Raw genomic sequence first — 24404 nt, forward strand, 5'->3', positions numbered from 1 at the left:
CTAAACTTTCTGTCTGTTTCTTGTCATTCTGCATTGCTTTGCGAGCTGGTTGTCATTTCTCTCGGTGTAGAGTTTTAAAGCTGGGGGAGGGAATACAGGCTGAATGAATGAGTTTCTTTTAGAGTTTCACTTCTTCCATCCCTCCCTTGTTTCCTCCCTCAAATTGCCAACTCTTTCTTACTCCCTCTCTCCATTTCCCTCCCTCTAAGTAAGAATTCCTTCGTACCTGTCTGAACAGGGTAAGTTGGACCGCTGTAGGGCAGAGGAAAGAAAGAAATAGAAAGAAAAGAAAGGGAATCAGGAGAAGGAAAGTAGGAGGAACAAAAGGGACACATTTAAAGAGCACAAACAGAAAAGAGGTGTGTAAGAGACAATTTCGGAACGGACACAGAGCGAGAGACGAGTTTATCAAGTCCTCGAGGCTTCACATTTGCTTTTTTCCCTGCTCCCTGCTGGGCTGTTTTTCAACTTTCTGAGACCCGTGGCTATTTTTGTCCGTCAGTGTTAGAGTGGTTTGGGATGGATGCCATCATGCTGCAAGAAAAACTGGTGGAACGGCTGCTGTGCCCACGAGTGAGAACAGCCAGGCAGAAGGTAAAATAGTTGCATTTATTTGGATAAAATAGACAAAAAGAGTGGAAAAATTATCAGGAAAATTGAAAAATAAGGAAAAAGATATACACATATTTCAGGATTACTTTACAAATACATAAACAAGAAGCCCTAGCACCTGTTGACTCACTGCCAGCATCTTTTGGGGCTATCTCTGCTTTTCTGCGGAGATGTGTGATACCTCCAGCGACAGATTTACTGCTGAGTTGAAGTATTTTTATGATTACTCACTGATTTATCAACAGCTTTCTTTTCATTCTCACATCTCTGGCTTTCTGACAAGTGTGTCTGCCATGCACTGATTGCAGCGCCTGTGGTTTTTGTGTGTGTTTTTGTAAACGCGATCCTAACCCGAGAGGGCTGTCGGAAATGCCTTTGACAAGTTATGACAGCTTATAAGGGCTCTGGCTGTTTGTTTGGCTGTGTGTTTGCAGAGTGAATAAAGAGCTTTTTAGGTCTGTTGAATGTAGCTTCTGTCTGTGTGTGAATGCTCTGAACGGGCCTTGAGTGCGTATTTATATGTACACATGTCAACACGTACTGTCGGGGAAAGATGACGTTCTGCCAGATGCAGCAGAGAAAACCTGCAGGACTGAGAGCTACTGTGTGACACAGTGAGCGACTGGTATCCTGTGGCTCTCTTTGTGTGTTTATATGAGAGTTTGAGCCGACAATCTGAGACACTGTTTTTTTCTCAGCTGCTCACAGGGGAATGCTGTGCACATGTTTTTCCATGCAGCTGAGATTTTCTTTAGTGTATTTTATTTCTGTCTTTCTGGTGAGGTCATTTTTATTGTATCAGGAGTTTATAGATATATTTAATTTTCACATTAGAAAACAGATAAGCACTCTTACAGTTATTTGGTGTCTGTTTTGCTTATGATTTTTAAGCTGTTTGCTTTTGATGTTTTATTGTAGAGCTGAAACAAGTAGTTGACTATTAAACTAGTTGAAATGGATTAGTAAACTTTTTGATCATCAATTAATGTTTAAATCATTTTTCAAGCAAAAATGTAAAACAATCTACATTTCTAGTTTCTCAATTGTGATAACATACTACTTTTGTTTGTCTTTTACAGTGGTGGAAAAAGTACTCTGGACGTTTACTGTAAAACGTAAAAGAAGCGTTACCAAAGTTCAGAAATACTCAGTTACAAGTTTTAATCCTGCATTAAATATTTTATTTAAATAAAAGTGCATTAGCTGCAAAAAATACTTAAACTACCTTAAGTAAAAGCACTCATTATTTAGAATGGCATTTATCAGAATATTGTATATTATAATATTGCATTGTGCAACTTTATACAATAAAGGGTTATACGTATAAGAAATCTAAGTAGGCTAGTTCTGGTCAAACTGTGTGTTCACAGTTCTAAATGAATGCCCTAAATAAAAAGAGAAAAAAGAAAATCTGAATATGTTGTTAATAACACTGTGTAGTCCTTCAGTGGCTTGTTCTCTGAACACCGCAGTATAGCACTAACACACAAGCTGCAAGAGTTATTTTACAGCGATCATCTCTCATCCCATCTGCTGTTTACATAGTCAGAAAATGTGGCTAAAATGAAACAATTAATCAGTTATCAAATTAGCTGCCAATTATTTTTCTATCAGCTGATTGTGTTACTAGTTTTAGCTCTACAATGATTTTCAGATACATTGATAATAAAAAAAATAATTAGTTGCAGTATGATTTGATAGTTTCTCCCTCAAAGCATGACTTCAAACTAAACACCTCCTTCTTCTTTTGTGTCTGTTCTTTTTCTGTCACAGGAGAAACAGTATGTGGGTTTTGCAACTCTGCCCAACCAAGTCCACAGGAAGTCGGTGAAGAAAGGCTTCGATTTCACGCTGATGGTTGCAGGTCAGTTTGTAGTCAAAGATACAAACATGACAGAAAACCTTCCTGTACACTTTATTAATATAGCTAATAAATCAGCTTTTTAGTTAATTTGTAAATTGTAAACATTGTGACCGTCTGTCTGTCTGTACAATGATATCTGAAAATCATTGTACAGCTAAAACAACTAGTCAAACAATCAGTTGATTGTCTGTCTGTCTGTCTGTCTGTCTGTCTGTCTGTCTGTCTGTCTGTCCGTCATTCCGTCCGTCCGTCCGTCTGTCTGTGCAGGAGAGTCTGGTATGGGTAAATCCACCCTGGTCAACAGCCTGTTCCTCACAGACCTCTACAAAGACAGGAAGTTACTGAATGCTGAAGGTTAGTCTTTAAGCTATTTATCATCTCTCTGCACCAGTCATAATGAATGCACTGCTCTGCTGTGATAGTAAACCAGACCACCGTTCGTCTAATACTTAACTTTGTCACCCAGCAGCACTGAAGAAGTCCAGTTTAGTTTGTACATTTTCTAATTGATTAACTGGCAATTAATCTGAAGAAAACCCGCACCATTAAAACTTCATAAATGTCTCAGTTAATAAGGCTTTTAGTAAACCTGTTACTAGGATACATCTGTGGCCAATCCTTTGTGAATGTAGCTATGACTTTGTTTTATTTATATTTGCATACAACCCAATTTTGTGTGTTTCAGAGGTAGTAATATTCATGCAGTTTAGAGTGAGGGGAATATCCGATTATTCATTGTAACCAAAGCTACTCAGTTATTTAGTCTGACACTAGCTAATTATTTTGTAATACCGTATATTGGGTGATCTTTGGGAAATTTAATTTCACATTTTCCTTGTTTACATTATACTAATAGATCAGATGTGTTAGCTGAGGGCACACCCCTCAATTACTCAATCCGGGTTTATTTGCACCATTCACTGTCTTGTTCTACTTTATCACTGACATGCTGTTTCAGCTGCTTCACCTAATTTTCTCCCCATTTTCTTCTCTGGGTCTGTGCTTTGAAGAGCGTATCAACCAAACGGTGGAGATCATCAAACACACGGTAGACATTGAGGAGAAAGGAGTCAAGCTCAAGCTGACCATCGTTGACACGCCGGGGTTTGGAGACGCAGTCAACAACAACGAGTGGTGAGCTGAAAGACCTGCTGCTCTGACATGTGCCCGATTTAGCCGGCTCGCTTGAATTCACAATACCTAGAGGAGTTGTTAATGTTGTGTGTGTGTGTGTGTGTGTGTGTGTGTGTGTGTGTGTGCGTGTGTGTGTCCTAGCTGGAAGCCGATCACAGACTACATAGATCAGCAGTTTGAGCAATACTTCAGGGATGAGAGCGGGCTAAACAGAAAGAACATTCAAGACAACCGAGTCCACTGCTGCCTTTACTTCATCCCTCCTTTTGGGCATGGGTAAAAACAAACACACACACACACACACACAACAATGTTTAAAGTCAGTGACTAGGTGGAATAATGTAGCATGAAAATTCAAAAACATTTTCTACCTGTTTTAATTTGTAAGACTTTACTCTTACGTTACTCTCACACTGATTTCTCTCCACAGGCTGCGACCGGTGGATGTTGAGTTCATGAAGGCTCTTCATGAAAAAGTTAACATAATTCCTCTCATTGCAAAAGCCGACTGCCTCACACCCAATGAGATAAAAAAGCTCAAAGACAGAGTGAGTCCCATGACTGCATCTCCACAGTGAATTCAGCATGTTTTACTGTATGCAGATTGTTCACTGTAACCATTAATCGGATGTATCTTTAGATACGAGAGGAAATAGACAAGTTCGGGATCAAAGTGTACCAGTTCCCCGAATGTGACTCAGATGAGGATGAAGAGTTTAAACAACTTGACAAAGAGCTGAAGGTGAGTCAGTCAGAGACCTATAACCGGTTCACTATTAAGTGAAGTCACTGTAACTTTGGCCACAGATTTAGGTCTTTTCGCTTCTCTGGGATGCAGGAAAACCTATTTTCTCAATCAGGGTCCTAACCAGGATTAAGAGAACACACCCTCGCTCCGAAAATACTGACAAGACACCAAATAAATGTATTTTTTTAAGATGTTTGTTCAGCTGTTTGGTCATATTTTCTTTTAAGTTTTATTGCCCAACATACAGGTCTAAATGCTGTTATAAAGTCATCATTTCACTACCAGGAATACAATTGTGTTGTGGAAATGGTACATTTCTTTATTTGGTTAGCTAAAGAGTAGTTACCAATAAATATATTCAGTCTAAAAATACTGGAATCAGCTGATTAAACACACTTCTGCTGGTGGCTAAAACCTTACTGTTCTCATGGAATCTACAGCCCTGTCCTCACTTATCTTGTTATTTTTTAAAAAAGACACTGCTTTGTAAAAGTGATTTTTTTTTTGTGCTACTAACACCACAGTGCAGTGGGCACATAAAACTAAAACTATCTGCATGGCTAGAGCACACATTTTAACTTGTCAAACAGATGTAACAATTGATATTATTGTCGCTGTGTTGCATTGTGATAATTGTAGCAACGGAGCCATTGTTAATGTTGTGACATGGATCCACTGATCAGCTGGGAAAATATGTGCAAGCAAAATAAACAACAAACTTTTTTTTACATGTCTCAACAATTACAGTCACGCCTCTCTGAAGACGCTCAGTAGGCTTTTGTGAATGTGTATAACTCTGTGAATATGAACAAAAGCACAGCTTGCTCAGTCAGCTCTGCCTGAATAGATCAGGGTAAGAACAACAAACCCACCCTCATGTCTCTGTGTGCAGGAGTGCACCCCGTTTGCTGTGATCGGCAGTAACACGGTGGTGGAGGCTCGAGGGCAGAGAGTGAGAGGGAGACTGTACCCCTGGGGAATTGTTGAAGGTTTGTGTGTATGTTCACTTTTTGTGCAGCTGTCATCAGTTAGCGCCACAGTTTGAATGACATAACTTTTTAGAGATTATTCACTGATTTTAAGTATTTCTTTTTTCAGTGGAGAACCAGTCGCACTGTGACTTTGTGAAATTGAGGAACATGCTGATACGTTCACACATGCACGACCTCAAAGACGTGACCTGCGACGTCCACTACGAAAATTACAGAGCGCAGTGCATACAGGAGATGACCAGGTATGTGGAGACATGAGAGAGGAGGTTTTTATAAACACCTCAGATAACTGCTGATGTTTACACATTTCAGTACAGTTTTGTCAGCTTCTCTTCTTCTTCTTCCTCCCCCCAGTAAACTGGCTCAGGATAATCGCATGGAGAGTCCCATCCCCATTCTGCCGCTGTCCACCCCGGATGCTGAGACTGAGAAACTAATCAAAATGAAAGATGAAGAGGTATGAAGCATTTTTTGCTTTTTGTTTTTTGATGTTTAGATTTCTGTGTGAAGGTTTTCTGTTTTTTACAAATGTATCCCTGATGAGGTACAGGTCTCACAGGTGGGGTAAGATGATTTCCCTGTCTCAGTACAATATGGTTGCTAACTTAACCGTGAAATGATTGCATGAAACTCATTCCCAACTGAGGGAATATTTTATGTAACTTGAAAGCTGTTTAAAGATCCAACTAGTATCATGATATGTGCCTAAAAGGCTGTCACTTGAAATTAATGACTTAAGTTCATTAAACTTATTTCTCTAAAGCCATATCACCTCATAATTTTAAATTAGAACCAATAATAAGTAAACTATTTAGTGCTACTTCCATTACTTCACATTCAAAAGAGAGTGGGTTAACTCATTTTATAGTGTTTTACTATTAATCTTTTATAAAAAAAAAAATAATAATATGCATGAATAATTATATCTAAAAAACAATTTCATATATTCACATATTGTTTTCACTACTACAGATTAATGTACATAAACACTTCAATTAAATTGTATTTATAGTATCAAATCATAACAAGAGTTATCTCAAGACACTTTACAGATAGAGTAGATGTAGACCACACTCTATAATTTACAAAGACTCAACAATTGTAGTAATTGCCCCAAGAGCATTTGGTGTAACAGTGGTGAGGAAAAACGTCTTCATAGGCAGAAACCTCCGACAGACCCAGGCTCTTGGTGGGCAGACATTAGTTTTAACAGTTCAGGGCATAGCAGGGCACAGCAGGGCGTAGTAGGGCGTACAGAACTGATTAGTGTGGCTAAAATACAATATGCAAATACTGCTACAAAATATGCTAAAATTATGTTGCAATGCGAGTAAGAACATCAACCAACAATAAACAGCCTGGCTAGACAGATACTAGACAGAACTATTATCAAAGTAGTGTTTAATGTAAAAAAAAAAAAAAGAGACACTGTCAGTCATTAACCTGAACAACTCAAAACATTTACACAATCTGAAATGTCAAAAACATCAAAGTCAGTCTTGTGCATCTGTTTTACAGTACACGTACACACAATAACTCTATATGTTGATATACTGTATATCAAAAAGTTTCTCCATTTCAAAGCATATTGTTCTTTTCTTTACCTATTGTCTTATCCAAATGAATCCAGTCTGAAACAACAGATTCTGATATGTCTTTGGAGTTACTTAGTGTATATATACATAATTTAATAATATATATGATTTGGGACTAAAATCCAACCTTTCATCAATAAAATCCTGACTGAAATTATGTACTTAGTGCCAGTATTTCTGAATTATTGGTCAGCCCTCACAATATGTGCATAGATCCACAGAAGTGATTATTGTCTTTAAGCCAGTCTGTACGATTTTTAAACTATTTTAGAATTAAACATATACTGGCATTAGATTCAGGATTTATTTATGAGTTTAACCAAACATTCTCTCTGTCTGCAGCTGAAGAGGATGCAGGAGATGCTGACTAAGATGCAGCAGCAGATGCACGACAAAGACTAGTCTCCCGGAGCAGAGCTGGCCTGCAGCGCCACCTGCTGTTTCTCCCCTGACCGACAGTGAGACCTTCAGACATTGAACATGGATATCACGTGTTAGTGGCAAATCTGGCTGTACATTTATCCTCAGTTTGGTGCTTTGTATAGTTTGTTTGCCTGGACGGTTGTTTGTCAGAGCATTTTGTCTCTGAAATTATCCGTTTGCCCAATTTGAGTCCCTCGCTGTGGTTTAACAGTCTTAACATATATAATATAAATGCCTAATTTAAATTACTACTCAGTGTGTCTAATTTATAAATGCAATGCTAAACTTTTGGGATATTTTGTCAGGGTATGATGTGTACAAGATGTTTTGTAAAGAAATTTAGTTTGTTGGTAATGTTAAGATTTGATGGATGTTGTTTTTTTATTATGTGTTTGTGAGTTTGTGTTTGGGTGCGTGAGTGTTTGTATTTCATGACAGTTCCTCCAATTATCCGTCCATAAAACGCCATATTATCCACAGTGACTTTACTTTTTTCTATCAAAGTTTTGCTCTTATTAATTTGCTCTTTGATCCTCATGAATACCTTCATGTGATATTTTTTTCCCATACTGTATGGCAAGTCAAATATTTTCTCCCAACAATTTTATATGTGCTGGGAGAAAACTAACTGTGAATGGCGATCCTTTGACATAATGCGAGGGTCGGTGCAGTGGCAGGGTGCATGTGCAGGGTGCATGTGCAGGCATGCTGCCATCGTATACGCTAAATGCTGTGGGCCTATTTTTACTGCTTAATAGCTGATGCCCTCTGCCTGTATTAAATACATCATGACCTACAGTATGCTTTGTTGGTAAAAATAGATCAATAATGAGGAGCGGATACTGTGTCTATGCTTCTGTTTTATATGTCTCTTTGGAAGTAAGGTGTGTGTGTGTGCGTGTATGCGTGCGTGCGTGCTGAGGAACATTACATTTTGCCTGAAAGCTGAGCTTAGCCTGTGCCCCATTTATAAAAGTGTGACAAATAAACTTGTTTTTCGTCGCTCAGCATCATTTCTCTGAATATTACAGAGTTGTACATTAAGGTCCAGTGAGCGCAGCTGTGACTTCCTCCGTCACTTCCGCTTGTCACTCTCAACGGCAGCGCTCAGAGCTGGAGCTGCTGCGGGAAAACTTTATCTGCTGATTCATGTTTATCTCCTGCAGCCATTCTTCCTCTGCCCTGCACGCAGCGTGTTCTCCCTGCCAGTCAGAGCAGACACAAGCCGACATAACATTAGTAGGAATGATAGAAATATCTGTATTTTCTTTTTCTTTATTTGAACTTTATTCAGAAGAATCTGATGAATTTAGAATTGTACTAAATTCTGAGAAAACCATAAATGATGTTCTTCTCTAAATCAAGGAAGACAGACAATGCTTGTCAGATTGTTATACTAGAGGAGAAAATAATTGAACGAGCATCAATCAACAAATATCTTGGTTTCTTCCTAGAAGAAAGTGTGTCCTTTAATCAGCATATAGAGTGTTTAACAAAAAAACTTAGAATAAAGGTGGCTTTCTAGTATAGAAACAAAGGCTGTTTCTCTTTTAGTGCAAGAAAAAGACTTGTACAAGCAAGATTTCTGTCAATGCTGGATTATGGTGATATTTTATACATGCGGGCAGATCAATCTTCTCTGAAAATGCTGGACTCTGTATACCATGCAGCACTAAGATTTGTAACTATTTCTATTATCGTACTCATCTCTGTAGCTTGTATGAGAGCATCATTTGGCCTTCTTTGCACAATTGCAGGTTAGAGCATTGGGGTATTTTTCATTTTTAAGGTAAAACTGTGTAAACGCCTTTCTTAATGATGTTCTTCCCTGACTCCTTAAGTCACCACCAGGAAATGTAATCTTAGATCAGATGGGCAATTCATGTATTACGTTCACTGAATGCAGACTGTCTTCGGTTAAAGTGCCTTTAAAGTTTTTGCACCCTCATCCTGGTATAAATTCATTTTAAATTATACTACCTACCAAAAATGAGACCGATTAAAATTAGGTTAACGGACTACTTGAGAACTAAATGCACATGTTCTGTTACTGATCGCTGCTGGTGATCATGTTGAGACGATGTTAGCTGTCTTTTTCCGTTTAATGGAACTATTACACTGCTGTCTTGGCCAAGACTCCCTTGAAAAAGAGATTCTGAATCTCAATGGGATTATTTCCTGGTAAAATAAAGGTTAATACTGTATGTAACATTCATTGGTGGAATGAGCACTCACATCTTTTACTTAGTAAAACTAATAATACCACAGTGTAGAAATACACTGTTACTAGTAAAAGTCCTGCATTCAAAATTTTACTTAAGTAGAAGCACAAAAGCATCAAAACCGTCAAAACATAGTAGACGTAGTTAAAAATATACACAAAAGCATACATATTTAGTAAGCGTAATAATTGTACACCGTCTTTATTTTACTTTCAGTTAGTAAGCAATTCTTTCCAGAGAACTTCCTACTGTAGACGTGTATTAGATGTGAAGTATCCCTAAGATAAAGAGTTACTGAGATGCTTCATGTCCTGTAATACATCTGTGGTTGTGCGTGTGTGTGTGTCATAATTGTAAGTGGTCTTTATCAGTGAGGGCCAGCTGGTAGTCTCACACACACACACACTCTGACCCCTCAGAGAAGAGAAACACACGTCTTCTTCTAAAGACACGCTGCACTAAAGGTAAATGACTCCTCAGACCTTATTAAAACCTTTTTGTTCTGTAGCTCTCTTTTACATAAATTAAATTTAAATATTGATTTCCGACCCATTGCTCAGTTTCTTGCTCCCAAAATATCAAAGCAATTAAAAAGGTGTCAAGTTGGTGTGTGAAATTCAGTTTGGCAGAAGTACTCAGTTTTTCAAAGCATGAAAGAAGCTTGTAAAAGATACATTTCAAACTTGTTTTATTGTTTTAACACAGCATCAAACTAGCAGAAATGATGGAAAGTAATCAGTGCACTGGATGGCAAAACATTCTACAATGCATTACTAATACTATGTTTTGAACATGTAACATGAAGGCTACAGGATCTGCACTAACATGTTCCGAACTGTTTTAGATTACTACCACTTATTTAATTGTTTGTATGAAATTCCATATACATTTATGCTATTTTATCATATATCATACACAAAGTACAAAAAGTGCCCATTCCAACAACACTTCAAAGTGCATCACATTAAAAACTTAAGTTGCATAAAGATGGTAATTACTGCAGCACTCTTGTTGGATTGCATTTGTTTTTGTTTTCTAAACAGCTCTTGAAAATAAATAATTCATGGTTACAACACAGTTTTCTCTTTTTTTTTCTTCTTTTTTCTCCTCTCCTCTCTTCTCCTCTCCAGTCAGTGATTGGTAAACATGAAGGGGCTTCTGTTGCTGTGTCTGCTCCCCTTGTTTGGAGCTCAAAGGTCATCAGCATGCCCCCACCTTTGCTCCTGTCATGGCAGTCAGGTGGACTGCAGCAGCAGGTCTCTCACCTCCTCCTCGCTGCCCACCAGTTTCCCTGCAGGAACCACCTCCCTCCTTCTCCACAACAACCGGCTGACGAGCCTCCCCAATGGGCTCCTGGATGACCTGACCTCTCTCCGCTCTGTCTCCCTTCATGGTAACCACTGGGATTGTGACTGTGGCATCTTCTACGTGCGAGCCTGGCTGCTGCGTCAGCCTGCCAACGTCATATCCCACCTGGGCGTCAACTGCAGCTTTCCTCCTGGCCTGAGAGGGCGGCTGGTGGTGTATTTAACAGAGAAGGAGGTCCTTGATACCTGCCATTACTGGTACTGTGACTTGGCTCTGGCCTCGCAGGTGTGTCTGTTTGTGTTTGTTGTGGTGCAGGCAGCTCTGCTGGTGGCTCTCATCGTATTTTTGAGGCGGTTTGAGAGGCTGTCCAAAGAGGCCAGGAGAACCACAGAGGAGAGCTTCACAGCAGGGGAGAGCGTGAGGGAGAATGAATACACTCATTTGAAGGAGAGCAGCATCTGAGATGGAGCTGTAATGCTTTGTCATTTTTAGACACAAAAGAAGAAAAAGAAGAGCAGCTGTTATTTGCACATTGGAGAGAAAAGGCCTCTCACATGCTTTTGTGTTTCAGATTATACCATAAATGTTAATTGTAATGCACAATCAGGTAAACAATTGAAGGAAAACCCTAAATAAATGAGTAGGGAAAGAACAAATGCAGATGCTTACAAACAGGAAACCAGTGGAAAGGGTGGAGAAGTATGTAGACAATCATGTATCAAATAGTACAAACTGAGCACTTTGTTAAGGCTCTTCTCACCAAGACTGTTTATGTTTTTTTTTTTTCTTTTATTTGTCCGCCATCTATTTGACACTTAGAATAAATTAAATGAAAAGATAGATTAAACTTCACTAGAGCGTGTCCTATGTAGAAGTTTTGAAGCTGATGCAATTGTAGTTTTTTGAGAGTAAAATTTCCAGTAACAATATGCTGGATTATATTAATTGTAATGACATTGACACTTTTCATTAAAAAAAAACAGTTCAATGTGGTTATTAAACAAATGTGACCCAAGATATGTACTGAGCTATTGGAAAATGAACCTGCCAGTGCTGTGTTGTGTAAAACTCTCTAAACTTAAAATCTCTAAACCATGAACATATCACTTTGTTACTCATCAGTTGATATGTTGATTTATCTTTTTTCACATCAGTTGAGAATGTTGAAAATTGTTTGGCCTGGACTGCACATTTGTAATCATTACACTTGCTCACAAAAACCTCTTTTTTATGACTGATAATGATGAACACATAAAGAAACGTCAAATTTCTATGGAAGGTTGACTACACAGATCCTTTCTGCAATGTTGTTGAAATGTCAAATTTAAATGTTCAATTTTCAATGGCTTGTGTGGTTGAAAACTTATAAATAAAAAATTGTTTTAGCTCCTTGACATGCTTTATTTGTAATTGTGAGCAATCAAAAATAATATTAACTGAATATTGAATGAAAATGAATGGTTATACCTGAAGTACTTATGCTGATAGGGTGTATTAATGTGTGATATCTAGCATTGGATATGTTTGTCTAATTGCATCATATTTTAACGTTTATTTCAGATGTAGTAATTTGCCTTTCACGATTTCTTTAAAAAGTAAAAATTTCTTAATCAGATACAAATTTTAGTGTTTGTCCCACATACAATTTTAGACATTTTTGGAACTTTACTCTGTTCTTAAAAACACTGACCAAATGTTACAGATGAAATTAAAAAAAATTGTATGGAAAAGTTGTGCATTTCTTTTCTTTTTTAATGCTAAAATTCTTGTATTAGGCTTATGGATGAAATTTAAAATAAATAAATGTAATGAAAAGATGATCCTTTTTCACGATTGAGTTGATATTTCAGTCTAACTTTAAGGATTTATTTAAACTGACACACTTCACTAGGTGTGTTGTTCTTTTCAACAGCTTACAAAACACATTTGTTTATAAATTATTATCAACAAACAACACAACGTGTATAAGATACCAAATACTAGTTGGTAGGGATTGGGGAATGTGTTTTCTCATGCGTGTTCGTAGCGGAACCTTTCTGTGGAGGTAACGTTCAGCACCGGACAGTTTTAACTGATGAGCCCTCGTATGTTTACACGTGAGGTTTTTGCATGGGGTGGATTTTGCAACTTAAATGGTTTAAATCTCACATGCCGTTCTTTAACCAATTAAAATAAAAGGTTCGTATTTTATTGTATTCATAAAGATGGAGTTTGTTGTGTAAATTACTTCTTTTTTTTTTTTTACCGGAGTGTTTTAATCTACTGTTAGCTAGTTAGCGTTTGTTAAGTTTGGCGGTTTCGTGGTGCCTAACGTTACAAGTTATCAGATGGTGGTTTTGAATACAATGTTTGTTATTTATTCATTTCTAGACCTCAGTTCAAAATGGGAAAACAAAGGAAGAAACACAACTGGAAGGGAAGACAGCAAAGTGACACCCAACAACCATCAGAGGAAAAGAAGACGAACGTTGTTGTGGAACTTCAAGGTAAAAAATGGGATCCATGAACTGGTGAAATGATTTGGTCTATATTGCCTCTTAAATCCCTTGTCTGTTTGGGTTGTAACGCTTGTTTTCATCAGATGGTGCCAGGCTTAAAGGTGTAGACCAGAGCAACGCTTTGGTCCTCCCAGCTAACAAAGCCAAGAAGAAGAAAGCCTCCGTGACACCTGTCTCCACCAAAAAGCCCCTCACCAAGAAGCAGAGGAAAGAGCTGCAGAAGGTCCTGGAGCGCAAAGAAAAGAAAGCTCAGGTGAGACACAGTTTGACGCTGGTTCACACAAAGCTGCAAAGCTTAAAGAAGAAAACTATCTGTTTATCATTTTCTAAGATGTTACATCATCATAAGCTTTATTGCCAGACTCAAGGTACATTCAGAGGACACACACGTGACATAAACATACACTCAAAAAGACAACGATAAACAAATACTAAGAAATAAAAAGATACCACAATACTGTTTTTCTATAAAAGACACTTATACCAGTGTTTCCATAGTGATGATTAGTACCGTATGGAACTAAAACTAGGATTTGCCAGCAGCATAACAATGCTGTTCTGGGAGACGTTCAGGTGACAAATTAATTTGTAGCCTCCTCAATAACAAAACAAGTCACTTGTACAAGAGCACCTGGGTTTGTTGAGCAGTATTCTCATACAGTCATTAAAAGCAACCTTAAGTTTCTGTATGCTTGCCTATTTAAACTTAATCCATAGGGGAGCAGTATAAAAAATATATAGACTTTATGATTACAAAGGCCAACTTAGGGTTCAATAAAGGTTTATTTTTCTCTTATCAAAAAGAGCTGAGAGATTAATTGACAATCTAACTTTTTAATTTGTCAAAGCTGTAGTCTTGAGCGTTATTAAATATACATATATCTGGATTTAATGGTAAAATAGTGCCTAAAATACCACGTCTTTTGAAATCTGCTAAAAGATACACAGACTTTAATCAGAATGTTCCTAATTTACATGAACATTTTTACACTTTTAAAAACTTTACTTAGAGGTTTTTGTGCAGCTGCTTGTGATACATTATTTAACTTTGGTTTATTTTGTTAAATGCAAAAAACAGTTTATTAAGAAAAATGGTTTTTATGACATGTTGACATAAGATGTTCTTTTGGGGAATTTTTATGTGTTTTTATTACAGTAGAGCGATGACCTTAAATGAGTGAGAGAGAAAAAATGAATTGACTGAATAAGTTATTTTGGTATTAGTTCTGACACTCAAGTGTTAAAAACGCTAAAACTGAAATTTAATTATATGACACCTAGCCCTAGACTCAGAACTGAACCAATTCAATCCTATTTGGTTATCACAGTAACCTTTCCTGCATAGGATCATCAGGTATACTGGATATAAACATTTAGTAACCCGCTCACCTATCCTGCTGTCTATCCTGTCCAGAGAGCAGACATCCTGACCAAACTAGCTGAGGTGCAGCTTCCAGAGTCGGAACTGAAGCTGCTGTACACCACAGCCAAACTCGGAACAGGAGAAAAACTTTATCAGACCCCACAGTAAGTGCTCATATGGAACATATAAACTAAGAAAAGCAAATGTGTGTGTGTGTGTGTGTGTGTGTGTGTGTGTGTGTGTGTGTGTGTGTGTGTGTGTGTGTGTGTGTATTTCTATATATAGATAGATAGATAGATAGATAGATGTGTGTGTATGTATATTTGGAGTCAGTGGTCTTAAAATGTTTGGGTTATTTTTAGTTTACCAGAGGAATTAACAGATGGAGACTCAGGAGCAAAGATCAGCAGTGTCAGTGGAGCAAACAGAAAAAGAAAATGGAAAGAGGAGGAGGAGGATGAAGAAGAGGAACAAAAGGCAGAAGAAAGCAGTGATCTGGACACCTCTTCTGATGAGGAGGAAGAGGATCAAGAAGAAGTTGATGAGACCACAGAGAAAGAAGACAAACAGGAGGTGAAGAAAGAACAACACATAATGGAACAAAATGGACAAAATGAGAAGATTTCAGATCAGGGGAAAGTGGAAAACAAGACACCGTCACAACCGGCTGTCTTCATTCCTGTTGACAGATTGCCAGAAATTCAGGTTTGTGAAAACTGCAGGTGTTCAATTCAGACAGGGGTGTCTTTTGTGAGCTTGCTTTAAGCGTCTTTCCATCTGTTGCTGCAGGAGGCTCGTCTGAAGCTGCCCGTGCTAGCCGAGGAGCAGGTCATCATGGAGGCAGTGAGAGAAAATCCCTGTGTTGTAATCTGTGGTGAGACAGGAAGTGGAAAGACCACTCAAGTGCCTCAGTTCCTGTATGAAGCCGGCTATGCCAGGTAGGTCATCCTCATAATGCTGATATTTACCTAGAAAAATGGCTTGGATGTGGATATATGTGGTCACTGCTGTCTTCTTCCTTCTGATTTCCTTCAGTGGCAGTGAAATAATAGGAATCACAGAGCCAAGAAGAGTGGCAGCTGTCAGCATGTCCCACAGAGTGGCCAAAGAGATGAACCTGTCCACACGGTAACATTTCAAGGATTTTACATTAACTAATTTGAAATCCACAAACCTCCACAGACAGAGTGTAAATACTGCTTTGTTTTCTAAACCTCCTTGTGACAAGCTTGGGAAGGGAAATCATGCCGATAATGGAGAGATTTTGTCAACTATTTTGTACATGTTTGTGCGTCTGTGTTTAGGGTGGTGTCGTACCAGATTCGATACGAAGGGAACGTGACCAGCGATACTAAGATAAAGTTCATGACAGATGGTGTTCTACTGAAGGAGATTCAGAAGGTATAATTGTTACTTTCAATTGAGTCATTTAACAAAATATAATAAACATGACATACTTTGGCCTAATGATATTTCTGATTTGAACTTTTGCCATGGAGCTAGGCAGTGGAGAAACATCAAGTTCAATACTGTTTTCCTTTGCGACTACTGAGAGACAGACATCAGCAGGGAGAGTGCTGAATGTGTGATAACGTTTTATGTTTAGTCTGTCTATGTAAGAGGAACCAGATCTTTTATAAAAGGAAATTATTTGCATCCATTTTTTTAATTTCAGCTCAAAACTAATTTTTTAAGATTCCCATGAGTGCTCGTACTGTTCCTCACTAATAAAAAATGTTTGTGACAAACAATTCCTGCTCATATAGTAGTACTACCATATTAATAGTCTGCTTTAAGCTTTTGAAGAATGATGTGAGGGATTAACCACCCTCAAATGAGGATGATGAGACGCATAATTTGAAATTGCCTTTCACCATGAGGTTGTTTGCATTACATTAAATTACAGGTCATTTAGCTAATGCTTTTATTCAAAGTGACTTACAATTGTTATCTATGTCAAAGGCCAAACCCAGATCTCCCACACCAAAGGCATGTGTCATATCCACTGCGCCATCACCACCAATACACATGTTGTAATAATTTCCTTTAATTATCTTAAATATTTCTGCAATTTATCCAGTGCTTTTGTCTTATCTCATAGGATTTCCTGATCCGGAGATACAGTGTGATAATCATAGACGAGGCGCATGAAAGGAGTGTGTACACAGATATCCTCATTGGACTGTTATCTCGTATCGTGCCGCTCAGAAACAAGGTAAGAGACTTCTCTTCTTGTTTCTGGTGTAAAAACTTTGAATTTTTAAATCCTGATTTACAGAGCACATGCATGATATTATCTAATCTCTTTTTTTTCGTTACTATGCTCCCACTCTTCACGTCTCTGCAGAAAGGTATGCCGATGAAGCTGCTTGTCATGTCGGCTACTCTTCGAGTGGAGGACTTCACAGAAAACATAAAGCTTTTTCGGACGCCACCACCCGTCATCAAAGTGGACGCTCGCCAGTTCCCAGTTACTATACATTTCAACAAACGCACCCCAATGGAGGATTACACTGGAGAAGTTTTCCACAAAATCTGCAAGATCCACCGGATGCTGCCTCCAGGTGCACATTCACACGACCCATTTCTCAGATTTTGTACTTAAGTATTAAGATTTGTTCTCTACGAAACTAAATTGACCTAAAGGATTAAAGTCAAAGATAATAACAACTCAACTCAACTTTTTATGGTCGATTTTGGCTATTAAATGACGTAAAGATGGACTTGTATTAATTCAGGAAAATGCGGGGGAATTGGTTAAATATTTTTAATTCACAAAGATTCAAGGAGACGTTTTTGCAGCTGTTGAGATATTGTGGTGGAATGCATTAAGAATTGCACATTAATATTTAGTGTAATTTTGAGTTAGTTTTGAACTGAATAATTTTTACAGAGTGATTTGCAATAAGTAAGCGGGACAAACCGCAGTTGATGGAGTTTAACCTTCTCGCGCACGCACGCACGCACACACACACACACACACACGCACAACTAGCAACCTGACGCCACCCCTCTCTCCTTCAGGTGGTATCCTGGTGTTTCTGACCGGTCAGGCAGAGGTTCACAATCTGTGTCGAAAACTGAGAAAAGCTTTCCCCTACAGAAAGGGTAACGCAACCACCGGTGAGTCTAACACACACGTTTCCCCTCCCTCACACTCTGGCCCATCTCTGTGTTTGTATATTTATAAGTTTTGTGTTCAGGTGAAGACGAGGACAAAGAGACCTCAGAGACAATGAGGAAGTTCAAGAAGACCAAACAGAAGAAGACTGTTGTAAGTCCACTTTTAGTAAAATGCCCTTAAAAGCTTCTGTAACTTTAAAAAAAAGCCTTTTCTGTGTTTGTGTATTGAAATGTAATTAAAGCCAACTACAACCTTGGCAGATTTTTATTATGTTCATATTTTAAAAGCGTTCTCTCTGTCTCCAGTCTCTTCCCCGAATCGACCTGGATAACTACTCCACCCTCCCAGTGGATGAAGGGGACGAGGACAGAGAGGCAGGAATCGGAGACGAGGAGGATGAAGGCTCTGACCTGGATATTGGAGAAGATCCCGCCAGTATAGGCAAGCCACTCCAAATGAATGATAAAAAAATTATCCTTTAACTCAAGTTGAATGTATTTCCGATAAGTGCTTTTACTAATTCTGCCTTGTTTTTTTTTGCAGAGGAGAAGGCTGACCCCTCTATTCCTCTCTATGTTCTCCCTCTGTACTCTCTGTTGGCCCCAGAGCAGCAGGCTAAGGTGGGATATATATATATATATATATATAGAGAGAGTATCTCTTAAAACCTGCTAAAAGATAAGCTAGCTAGCTAGCTAATTGTGTAGCAACTGGGCTAGAAAAGGGAATGTCTTGAAAAGGTGGCCATGGTGTAGATGTGGGTCCATTTTATTACATGATATATTTCAGATTTTTGCTGTTCCCCCGATTGGTTCTAATTTTCGGCCCAAAGCTCATTGAGGTGTTAACAAAAGGAAACAGCTCAGTTGTTTGATTTTTTTGTAACAACTTCATAAGTCTGCAAACCAAGTTAAAGTAAATCAAATAAATTTTTATTTAAGACAGTGGTGGTTTGATAATCTAAAATGATAATAAGGTGAAATAATCAGTTCCAAGTCAAAATGGCAGATTCTATTCTGTACATATTGTAGTTTTAGACAATAGCTGAGTTTGAGTCCATATAATGCAGTACCACACAGTAATATAACGTTTACTATGATACTATGAAGGTATGTGTTGTTGTCTCATGGCTGCAGGTGTTCAGGCCATCTCCACCTGGAACTCGTGCATGTGTGGTAGCCACCAACGTGGCCGAGACGTCTCTGACTATCCCCGGCATCAAGTACGTGGTCGACTGCGGTCGAGTTAAGAAACGTTTCTACGACAGAGTAACGGGAGTGTCGTCCTTCAGGGTCACATGGACTTCACAGGCCTCAGCCAATCAGAGGGCAGGTAGAGCGGGACGAACAGAGCCGGGACACTGCTATAGGTCAGGACTTTTAAACTTTGATGTGTCATCACATGGATTTTTTCTGTACTTTAGGGTTCACAAATGTTTCTATGATGTTTCCGCAGGTTGTACTCGTCTGCAGTATTTGGAGACTTCAGTTTGTTCTCAGAGGCAGAGATCACTCGCCGGCCTGTGGAAGACCTGGTTTTACAGATGAAGGATCTCAACATAGATAAGGTCAGTAAAAAGTGAACAACTCAAACTTACCAGCAGGCTTCTGAGTGAAATCTGGCATCCCTCCAAAACAAACTCTCCAATTTTCTGTTTGTGCAGGTGGTCAATTTTCCTTTTCCAACGTCTCCCTCTGCCGAGGCTCTTGTTGCAGCAGAGCAGTTATTAGTCTCGTTGGGAGCTTTGAAAGAACCGCCTCGAACCGGAAGGTAACTGCTTGTTGATGGGTGTGCCTGTCTTTACCTTCCTTGAACAATACAACTATTTATTAGAACAGTTTTGGTATTGTTAAGGGATATTTGTTTTTGCTTAAAAAAATTAAAGGGGCATCAATGAAAAAGGGGTTATTTTAATATAAAGTTATTTGAGAGCATATTCAGTAAATAAATAGCACTCACTAAGATGTTCTTACCTTTTATGTGCGCATTTAAGAGAATAACACAGCATTTTATATTCATATTTTCATTTAAAATTTTATTTTACCCAGATTACCCCTGATTAGACAAATTGAGCTAATTATTAGTCATCATGTGTCACGAGGGCTTTATTTATTTAATTTTTAATCAGGGTGAAAGAGATGGAGCAAGCGAGGCTGAGCTGTCCCATCACTCCCCTGGGCAGAGCGATGGCTTCGTTCCCTGTGGCTCCGCGTTACGCTAAAATGTTAGCTCTCGGTAGGCAGCAGGATTGCCTGCCTTACGTCATTGCTGTGGTAGCAGCCATGACAGTTCGGGAGATCTTCGAAGACCTTGACGGGTGAGGACACATGTTTGCTCTTATGGGGCGTCTGTAGCGGAAAGGATGGTTGTGTCGAAGTGTCTGTGGGCAAGATACCGAACCCCATATTGCTCCTGTTGGCTATGCCATCAGTGTTTGAATGTGTGTGGATGTTTATCTGATGAGCAGGTGGCACCTTGTATGGTAGTCTTGGCCACCAGTGTATGAATCTGAATGGGGAGAGGGATGCCTGTAGTGTAGAGCGCTTTCAGTGGTCCATTTTCCATTTACCTTAAGATCTGTTTATAAATGTGTTTTTTATAGAACATATTAACAAATGAAAAAGGGGCTTCCAGGGTATGGCTTGTAGACTAACTGACACAGATGTTGGCTTCTCATGCTGCATACTTCCTGTTTTTATTTTCTTAACCCATTTGTGTGTCTCCTTAGACCTGCCCGTAGTGAAGATGAGAGCTCCAAACTCACCCAGCGTCGAGCGCGGCTGACACAAATGAGGAGGTTGTGGGCTGGGCAAGGAGCATCGCTCCTGCTGGGGGACCTCATGGTCATGCTGGGTAAAGTCACGTTTTTTTTTAAGGTTCTATACTGGACAGTTTGGCTGTTGACATTTATAAAGTCCCCAAGACATGTCTTAAAAAGAACACCATTGTCTTCCAGGTTTAAAAAGGCAGGATTTGACTTAAAGGAGCAACACTTGAGACTGACAGCTAGTGTTTAAAATAGTTACTGCAGTACAAATTCAAAATACTAGAGAGAGTTGTCTTGTTGCCAGGATGAGACCGGAGCATCCAACAATGTTGCTAGACGCTTGTCTCACATAGCCAGACATTACTCTAAAGCTCTAAAGGTCCTTTTCCACCCGAGTGAAATACACATATTGGCTTTAGGGTTTACGTGTTTACAGGTAGATCTGGCAACCCCGCCTGGATGTCAAACTGAGCAGCTCATAACAACACAAAGGCCAAACGTCAAACAGAAATTCCATCACGGAACGAACATTTAGCACATAGCATTGGCATTGTTGTCAGAAATATAGTATTTCAACTTAGCATGTTGACTTAATATCTGATAATTCATTGGGGTCATTTTTGGATTTGGATTCAATAAATAAATTACGTATTGGACTTTAACATCAGAAGGCATTTGATTTGAGGGATCTTATTGAGACTTGCTTGAGGAGGGGTTATATTCATTTCATTTTTTATTTAATGTGTCAAATCATAACAGATGTAAGACCAACATTTCCCCCCCCAGAGCATGCATTTGGTGCAACAGCAGCAAGGAAAAACTTTCTTTTAACAGGCAGAAACCTCTGACCTGGCTCTTGGTGGGCAGCCATTGCGGTAACAGGTTATGGTGCCATAAAATTCTACAACCACATTTTGTGACATGATGTGTTAGCAAATTTTTTTTTAAACTTTACAGAGTAAAAGGTGGAATTTTTGAAAGATATAAAATAGACAAGAATGACAGTAATAAATTGACAAATACAACAGTTTGTAGATGTAGAATGTACAAACTGTTAAATAACACATTAATGGGTTTTCTACTATATTTCTGTAACAGGTGCTGTTGGTGCTTGTGAATTTGCTGGTTGTACTCCTAAGTTTTGCGAGGAGAACGGCCTGAGGTATAAAGCCATGGTGGAGATCAGGAGGCTCAGAGGACAACTTACCAACGCAGGTACACATACACACAGAAAACCTCACACATAATGTGCTGAAGAAACAAAACAGAAAATCATTTGCCTTCTCTCATCCCAGTAAATGCAGTGTGTCCAGAGGTGGGATTATTTGTGAATCCCAAGATGACTCCGCCCACAGAGCACCAGGTGGTTTGCTTGCGGCAGATTGTTCTGGCCGGACTGGGAGACCATCTTGCAAGGCGTGTACAGGCAGAAGATATACTGGACCCAAAATGGAAGAATGGATACAAGGCAAGTTGGTCTGAACATTGTAATTGTGATGAAGGAGGCTCTACTATAGCTCTCGTTCACCTTCTCACCTTGCTGTTGTTGTTCATAGACGCCTCTTCTGGACGACCCGGTGTACATTCATCCCTCCTCCGCGCTGTTCAAAACTCTGCCGGACTTCATTGTCTACCAAGAGATCTTGGAGACCACCAAGATGTACATGAGAGGTAAATGATCTTTGTGAACACCGGGTATCGATTTCCATCAGCCAATCCTGACTTAGACTTTTTGCAGGTGTGGCTTTTATAATGCACACATGTTTTTCGAGTGACTGCCTGTGTGGGTGTTATGTATTTGTGTCGCTTTTTACTGTGTATCTCTTGTAAATTCTGTCAACAAGTCGAATTTCTCAGCTGTCATATTTCAGGACAATAAAGTAACTCTTGTATTGTATGAATTGAAAAGTCTAAATTTGCTGGCTGATTTTCTCACCTGGTGAAGTGCCTTCATTTTTTTCTCCGTCAGGTGTGTCAGCAATAGAAGCAGAGTGGATTCCTGAACTTCTGCCTCAGTATTGTCATTTTGGCTCCCCTCTGGAATTGCCATCACCGTGGCTCTGTTCGTCCACCGGCAGCATCCGATGTCACCGCTCAAGCACCTTCTGTAAGTTTTCTGTAGCTGAGCATCATGGCATCATGGCCCTGTTTGTGCTAAAAAGGTTTCTCTGCCTGCATTTGTGTAACGGTTGTTTGTCCGACAGTCCGTGTAGGTTGGCAGCTGCCAGCAGTGGAGATGGACTATCCAGACGGCATTGAGCGTTATAAACTGTTTGCCAGGTTTCTGCTTGAGGGACAGGTACTGCATCAAAACGGAATATTATCCATCTCTGTTCAGTCTTCATTTAAGTTTCAGTTGAAAGCTTGGCCAAAATAATGTGATAATTGTGATATTCCTCAGTATTGGTTGCCTTGCATTGGCAAAAAACTATTCTTTCTAGGGTTCATGATACAGTATAATTAGCAAATATTTACATTTACACTCCATACTGTCAATACAAAATATATAAAGCTTTATTGCAGACACAGGTCCATATTACACATCGTACGGCATAAAAATTATAAAAAGTAGATTCAAACATACATACATTCAAACAACAGTTTACACCGCTACACCCAGCCAAATAAAATTACATCAGAATCATGAAAAACTATCTGTATTGATCAAATCAATCCACAAATGTCAAAAATGAAACATATTAACTAGACTACAGGTTTGGACACATTTTAGTCTGGATAAACTTTATATACTGATTGTTTTTTCATCTGCAATCCTGGCACAAACATAAAAGCTGGAAAAAGTATGCCAGCACCCAACAGGAACTCTCAAGTCTGTGTAGTAATGTTGGCTTTGTATGGTTTGCAGGTTTGTCCTAAACTAAAGAAACACAGCGGTTACCTTCTCTCAAACCCCTCCATCATGCAGAAAACCTGGGCAAAGTAAGTTGGTACTCTCACACACATTGATATGCCTCCTTTTAAGCATTTCTGTTTTTGTCAATCAGCAAATTGATGGTTTTAAGGAAGGACTTTTCTCTTGCTGTCTTTGCTGCTTTAGGCTGCAGCCCAGGACGGAGGCTTTGCTGGGAGTGCTGTTGTCAAAGAGGGTTGAATGCAGAGATGCCCTCCTCTCTGTCTGGAAAAGTGAAGATAAATGTGAGGATTTAATGTGCTTTGCATGACTTGCATGAGTTCTTGTCATTTTATTTTGTTGCGTGATTGTGTATTTTTCTTCTCTTACAGTTTTGTTGTCTGCATATTGCCAGTGGTTACCTGAAGCCATGCATCAAGAAGTAGCCAAAAGTTGGCCTCCCATATGAAGGCTCACATCAAGAAAAAGAAAAAAAAAGACAAAACATTTTATTACACACTTGATCAGAGAATTATGTTGATCAACAGATCCATCAAACTCCCTTCCATCATCATCAGCCCCTATTATTAAACTTCAGAAGTCTTCTTTAGACCTTAGGATTTTTATAATGTTCTCTGAAAGTGCGACTACAAAATCGCAACACTGCCTTTTTTCAGTTTTGTATTTTAAATACTGTATCCGTGACTTATAAAGTTTTCAACTAGAGCTCTAAAATAACTTTTAACTTATCAGTTTGCTGCTGTCTGTTATATCTGATTTGGTCTTCATAAGACTTATTAAAACTGGCTCTGATTAAGCCTGCTGTGTGATTTAGTCATGATGTATTTAAGCTGTGGTTGGTAAATATTAAAGGGAAGTTTCACTGATTTTACACATGAGGAG

The 24404-nt window shown here is 38.9% G+C and overlaps 3 protein-coding genes across 8 annotated transcripts in view; all 3 read left to right on the top strand.

Moving 5' to 3' along the window:
• The window catches only part of sept5a (septin 5a), an 18191-nt gene extending 9821 nt beyond the window's left edge, over positions 1 to 8370 (top strand). The window contains exons 1-11 of one of the 3 annotated variants that reach the window (XM_034873011.1): positions 200 to 594; positions 2386 to 2476; positions 2744 to 2830; positions 3487 to 3610; positions 3752 to 3886; positions 4041 to 4158; positions 4251 to 4352; positions 5251 to 5347; positions 5457 to 5592; positions 5705 to 5807; positions 7288 to 8370. In XM_034873011.1, the coding sequence (XP_034728902.1) occupies positions 520 to 594; positions 2386 to 2476; positions 2744 to 2830; positions 3487 to 3610; positions 3752 to 3886; positions 4041 to 4158; positions 4251 to 4352; positions 5251 to 5347; positions 5457 to 5592; positions 5705 to 5807; positions 7288 to 7347 (1128 nt within the window). In that variant the 5' untranslated portion in view covers positions 200 to 519 and the 3' untranslated portion in view covers positions 7348 to 8370. Of the gene's footprint in view, positions 1 to 199; positions 595 to 1048; positions 1227 to 2385; positions 2477 to 2743; positions 2831 to 3486; positions 3611 to 3751; positions 3887 to 4040; positions 4159 to 4250; positions 4353 to 5250; positions 5348 to 5456; positions 5593 to 5704; positions 5808 to 7287 lie in introns of those variants that run through there. The other 2 variants (XM_034873013.1, XM_034873012.1) reach the window with 2 other exon arrangements.
• A 1507-nt stretch (positions 8371 to 9877) lies between these two features.
• gp1bb (glycoprotein Ib platelet subunit beta) lies at positions 9878 to 11483 on the top strand. Of its 2 annotated transcripts, none has more exons than XM_034873040.1 (2): positions 9878 to 10054; positions 10725 to 11483. In XM_034873040.1, the coding sequence occupies exon 2, from the start codon at positions 10737 to 10739 to the stop codon at positions 11358 to 11360; it is 624 nt and encodes a 207-aa protein (XP_034728931.1). In that variant the 5' UTR covers positions 9878 to 10054; positions 10725 to 10736; the 3' UTR covers positions 11361 to 11483. The 2 variants fall into 2 exon arrangements, with proteins under 2 accessions (XP_034728931.1, XP_034728933.1); XM_034873042.1 differs by having other exon boundaries at positions 9978 to 10054; positions 10721 to 11483.
• A 1428-nt stretch (positions 11484 to 12911) lies between these two features.
• dhx37 (DEAH (Asp-Glu-Ala-His) box polypeptide 37) lies at positions 12912 to 24319 on the top strand. Of its 3 annotated transcripts, none has more exons than XM_034872980.1 (27): positions 12912 to 12999; positions 13269 to 13384; positions 13480 to 13649; positions 14811 to 14923; positions 15122 to 15464; positions 15549 to 15697; positions 15795 to 15887; positions 16064 to 16160; positions 16861 to 16974; positions 17107 to 17323; positions 17784 to 17882; positions 17963 to 18033; positions 18189 to 18324; positions 18427 to 18503; positions 19020 to 19252; positions 19339 to 19450; positions 19547 to 19653; positions 20012 to 20200; positions 20612 to 20736; positions 21749 to 21865; positions 21946 to 22118; positions 22207 to 22321; positions 22620 to 22757; positions 22855 to 22949; positions 23517 to 23590; positions 23709 to 23806; positions 23894 to 24319. In XM_034872980.1, exons 2-27 carry the CDS (start codon positions 13282 to 13284, stop codon positions 23968 to 23970), a joined length of 3435 nt encoding a protein of 1144 aa, XP_034728871.1. In that variant the 5' UTR covers positions 12912 to 12999; positions 13269 to 13281; the 3' UTR covers positions 23971 to 24319. The 3 variants fall into 3 exon arrangements, with proteins under 3 accessions (XP_034728871.1, XP_034728869.1, XP_034728870.1); XM_034872978.1 differs by having other exon boundaries at positions 12921 to 13076; XM_034872979.1 differs by having other exon boundaries at positions 12925 to 12999; positions 13262 to 13384.
• The last annotated feature ends 85 nt before the right edge of the window (positions 24320 to 24404 follow it).

This window comes from Etheostoma cragini, chromosome 5 (assembly GCF_013103735.1).
Source record: "Etheostoma cragini isolate CJK2018 chromosome 5, CSU_Ecrag_1.0, whole genome shotgun sequence".
Lineage (NCBI taxonomy): Eukaryota > Metazoa > Chordata > Actinopteri > Perciformes > Percidae > Etheostoma > Etheostoma cragini.